This window comes from Lissotriton vulgaris, chromosome 1_1 (assembly GCF_964263255.1).
Source record: "Lissotriton vulgaris chromosome 1_1, aLisVul1.2, whole genome shotgun sequence".
Lineage (NCBI taxonomy): Eukaryota > Metazoa > Chordata > Amphibia > Caudata > Salamandridae > Lissotriton > Lissotriton vulgaris.
The window spans coordinates 525,205,954-525,211,359 of record NC_141685.1 but is presented as its reverse complement, the minus strand read 5'-3'; the positions used below and the strand labels follow the sequence as shown (position 1 = coordinate 525,211,359).

At 39.1% G+C, this 5,406-nt stretch overlaps 1 protein-coding gene across 1 annotated transcript; it reads right to left on the bottom strand.

Moving 5' to 3' along the window:
* Positions 1-301: 301 nt before the first annotated feature.
* On the bottom strand, positions 302-4,991 carry PRMT6 (protein arginine methyltransferase 6). The gene has a single exon (XM_086953889.1). The coding sequence runs from the start codon at positions 4,890-4,892 to the stop codon at positions 3,870-3,872; it is 1,023 nt and encodes a 340-aa protein (XP_086810015.1). The 5' UTR covers positions 4,893-4,991; the 3' UTR covers positions 302-3,869.
* Positions 4,992-5,406: the final 415 nt, after the last annotated feature.

Sequence of the window (5,406 nt, the reverse complement as noted above, 5' to 3'; positions counted from 1 at the left end):
TGGTCACAAGAACAGGATGGAAAATATCAAAGAAGGAGAATATAGAGAGAAAAGTAGGAGTAAGGAAACACTTGCTCGCCCAAGCAGTGCTAATGAGTACATAAAAAGAGTGCTCTCAACTTTTGCAGTGGAAGGATACAGTGTATTTAATCGTAAGTCTACAAGCAGGCCTCGAGAAGTCTATAAACCCACTTGCCATGGCGAATCAGATTTCACCATATTTTTAGAGCCTACTTGCCCATTCTGGCGAGATGACAACAGGTGGTCACTTGACTCACAAAGTGAATGAGCAACAAAGATCTTTTTAAATCTTGTTTTTATCTTGTCACTTTCACAGGCAGAGGTCAAAAGTTAGTGTGTCTTCTTACATATACTTTTCTTTCTATGACCGTGAAAGTAGAGGAATTTGTAAAGCGAACTTCATGACAATCGCTGTGCTAAGCATGTGAAATAAAAATCTGTAAGAGGTCAGGCTTTTTTACCAAGATAACATTGGAATAGTAAATAAGTAAACTGTACAAACATTTCAAAATATATTACAGTAGTTATAAAGGCACACTTTTGTAATTCTGTGTGGTTAAAAGAAGATTTGTATTGGAAGAAACCAAATCAGAACACTTTACTTGGTGACGTGCAAATTATAAATATTTTCCCTGAAACCAATTTCCAAAAATAGTTTATGGCTTTAGTTTTATCAGTAAAACTATGTTATTGGGAAAGTTTGCAACCATTTCAATGGAAAATGTGCTGTCTGTAAAAGACAGTGCACTAACATATCATGCTTTACAAATATATTTATTAAAAGGGACTTTTAAAGCATGAACTAAGAAATATTCCTGCCTCCGCTCAGATGATAACACTATGAGTGAACTAAGAGGCAACTCAGGGGTCATGTGTAACCCTCTATGTGGGATTGACTCATTATAATGGAGCAAACTTTTAGTCTATTAAATAAAAATCGTTTTTTTGTAAAGCATTAATGCTGAACTTGCATATTTGAAGGTGCTCTAATATACGATAATAAAGAAAAAAGCAGCTCAATAAAAAAAATATTTTCCTAAGATCACACAATTTGAGACCAGTTTACGGGTAAGTACATTATAGTCAGGTCAAGTTGATTATTCAGGTTACTAGACCTGTCTAGTAACATTTTTATGATTTTGCGTGGCCAGCCACGGCTGAAATGCTCCTGGGCAGGATAAACAACAGTAGGAAGGAAAGCCATTGAATCAAGAACAGACCACTAAGATAGAAAACAAGGCCATCTTATGATACATAATAGCTGTGTAATAAGGACCAATATTGCCATTGAAGCATTCTGGTGACATCACAAACCAAGAGGCCGAAGGCCAAGTGATATGACATTTTTTTAAACCCCAAGATGGCAAAATAGCATCATATTTTGTGTTACCCAGTTATAGTTATATAATATGCTTATGTTGGGGTCACTCGCTTGAAAAAGCACTTTTCTATAAAAGTGCAGGTGACAATAGCCACGGACAGGAATAAGAATGTTTACGTTTTGTTTACCTTTTGTGAATAAATTGCTGATAAACAAATGAACAACTGTGAGTACCAGTGGATTTCTGCAATTCTGTGCCTGCAGCGTTTACCATTTGATAAAGGAACTTATATATTTGCAACAAAACTAGCTTGATTTAAAGATTTTTTTAATTGTTTCCAGCTCAAATGGGTGAAAATATTACTGCCAAAAAATGTTACATAGTTTGAATTTTTGCCACATTATTTAAATAGGTGACATCTAATTTGGTCCTCATTGCCGATAATCCCAGGAGCCATGACAATGGTAAACCCTTTGGATACTGGACTGGGCCTCCCTGTGAATTTTTGATTTTTGCACCTCTGCATTCTTAGCAAACACTGACTCAAACATCAGTTGGTATGAACACCAGCCAAATAGTATGGATATAGTTTTTTCTTGTTTACATGGTAGTGTTTGCAAATAAAGCATTGTGATACTGTTGTCAAAGGCCTGTATTTCAAATCTGTTACGCACCAAAAATCTAAAATGTTGACATCCTACTTTGAAAAGAAGGTAACAAGTTACTACATTCTTCATTTTTTTTTATCTGCAGGAAGAATTCCTGGAGAGAATAGATATTTGGGGAACTGCACACGTTTCCAAATGTAGTGTATTTTTTAAAGCGCACAGCTGCCCCAACGGGGCGTCCCGGCGCTGTATAACGCTGTGGAACCCTTCCTGGCTCTCCCTGTAAGATGCCCCTCCTGGGCACCCCCAAGGTGAAGCCAGGCATCCCAGTGTTGTAGGGGCCGTTGTGGAGATTAAGCAAGCTATTGCCAGAGTTGCAGCATGGGACCCATGATTAGAGTAGGCGCTGAGGCGAGAATTATCGAGTCCATGGACATTGAGCCCAAGACCCTGCTGCGTCGGGACTTGAACCCTGGTCTGATCTCTGCTTCAGAGTCTGCCGCTCTAACCAGTGAGCCACACTTCTCCACATATAGTATCATGCATTCAATTCAGGTATGAAGGCCTCACAATTTGTCTCTGAAGAGGGGTGTATTTTAATCTCATATTCGGGAAGCCAGAAGCAAAATGATTTTTAAGAGAGTAAGCAAGTAATTCTAATTCTTGATGCACATATGTTGAGCAGGTAAAAAAGATGTACTTTCATTTTAAACCATATTATTTTGCTTGAGCTTTCAATTTAGCTGTAAATTAACAAAAATGTTTTTAAAGTATTTTTTACCCTCTAGGCCATTTTTCTGATTAGGAGACAACAGAAGAGCACCTTCTTGTTCCACATTACACGGAATCAAGCTGCACTTCACTTATAGAGCCCAACAAGTCAAAAACTTCTTTGGGATGCTTATTTTCCAAAACAGAAGGAATGTGGCTTAGTTGTTCAGGATGATGTTTTCCTATTGCACTAGGGCCATGTCTGCTTTCCTTATCGTTGTTCCCATTCTGTAACAGGCGAACTAAACGATCACTGGAAAGGAACACACCCCAGAGAAATTACCAGTGCTTCAGATTAATTCAATTAAGACCAATCGTCATTTTTTACTCAAGTGTGTGGCCCTATGTGGACTTGGTATCTACACAAGTGCCCTTATTTGCTGTGTATTATGCGCACAGTGCCCTTGCTTTCTGTGTCACTGGGAGCCAGGCTTGCACCTCATTGTTGAGCCCTACCAAGGCAGGAGCCGATCTTGGGTTGCTTGTAATGCGCTTTAGATAGGAGTTGGCCTAATCCGTCATGCTTCACTGTTCCTACTGGAGGAGGCCTAAGCCTGGCTAACTTATAAACAATGGTTGCCCCCCTTCTTTAAAAGTCACTTAAAAAAAATATGAAATGCATTGAGCAATTACTGGGATCTGATTAATGTAAACATTTTCATAATTTAAACACCAACCATCGAACAATTACATATCTCTACACAATTGATCTGGATAAATCATCAGGTCATTTCATACTGAAGACTAGGAGAACTGGTTACTCGCTACTGGATAAAAAAGGGCATACATTTTGCTTATCTTGTGGGCGGCATGGACTTACGACCATCGATTTTGATGAAGAAAACACTTGTTCTAACTATATGTACATCAACATATAGCACTAAAAAATCGCTATACATAAGAAAACGAATTCTCAAGTCATTTGACAAGATAGAAAGATTTCTACATTTGTATTATAAATAGGAATAGCAAATATAATTACGTGTCATAACTTTATTTTTGAGATCCTTCATGGAGAACTATAATTTAACAATGTTCATAAATCCATTTAGTTTCCGATGGTGGACAAAAAAAACATCAGGCTACTGCTTATCCTTAATACAAGTACTGAATGGTGCGTAGAATTGTACTTGCTTTTGTTGGTTCACTACTCTCCCATTCGAAAAGTCTTCTCCTGGCTTTCAAGCTCTCCAACTTTGTAATTCATATGAATTTGTAGATGTCTTGGATTATCTTCTGAAGGGCACATACTTATTTCCCCAGTGACCTTTGTGTCCTGGATGACTTGAACAGCCTCATTGAGGTACAAAATTGCTTGCTTCCAGTGGGTTTCCTCTTTGAAAGGTGAAGTTGATAGAAGAACAGGTTTGTCACCTGGGAAGGTAACCATGAACCACACGCTGAAGGCATGCATGGAATCGGAGCCAAAACAGCGGAAACTAAAACTGCCACGGATTGCCCCAATTTCCTCTTTTGTAGCTACATTCAAATCTAGTTCCGCAAACCGTACAGGGTGAGCCAGCACGTCTTCGCCTGAAACACAGTTCACCGCAATTTCCTGGTTCATGATGCACTTCCTAGCAAAAGGTTCCATGCAACTCATGTCCACCCCATATTTCTCCTTTACTTTTCCCCAGAAGTCCAGGCGCCATTCCGTTGTTGGGTCAATGATTGGAGCTATGAAGAGTTCAGCATATGAAGGTAAGATAATGCCTCCCTCTTTCAGCCATTTATTGCGGGCAAATATGACAGAACAAAGCATGGATTCATACATTAGTGCATAGCCCATCCATTCGCTGACAATCACATCTACTTTCTCTGGTAATTCTACAGTCTCCACTGTGCCCTTTATCACAATTATTTTGTCCTCCATTTTGTTTTGTTTCACCACTTCAACTGCTTGCTGACAAATTGAACTGGCTTCAACTGCATATACCTTTGAAGCACCTGCCTGTACGCAGAAAATACTTAAAATGCCAGTGCCTGCTCCCACATCCAGCACCACTTTGCCTCGTATTGAAGCATAATTTCTCAAGATACCCATTTTGTAAGCATTGGTGCGGACTTTATCTGAAATCATCTCTTCGTGTATGGAGACGTCCGAATAACAGTCAAAGTACAGGCTCTCCTGCTCACCGCGATCATATTTCCGCCGTTTATTCACTGACATCTTGCTGATATAAATAGTCACGAAGCTGCAGTCAGAAGAAAACTGAAGCTGCAGTTCACCACCAAGGCAGATTCGTTTCCTCGTTGTCTGTGTAAAAGAAGCCGCAAAGCGAGCGACAGTTCACGTGAAAGCTGGCTCCTCACTGGACGAATAAAGTAACATTCTATTGGTAGATGAAGGCTTACTTTTGATTGGCTAACGGGGTTATTCAATTTCGATTTGTTTGATCTGTGCACGACGGCTGCATTTTTTAGCTTGGTATTTATGTTTACGAAAATGCAATTATTAAAATGTTGTTCACAAATACTAATCTGTTTTGGCTCGTTTTGATGTCTTTACTTGAAAGCTTGCAACTATATATCTGTCTGTGTTTATTCCTAGAGTTTTCATGTAAACATCCGTCACTTAATGCAATGTTTTTAGCCTGAAGATACTGCATGGAAGATTATTCTTAAAAGAAAGAGGAAACGTCGAGGGCTACTTATGGTTGTGCTGGGAAGACGAGCGTGGGTAA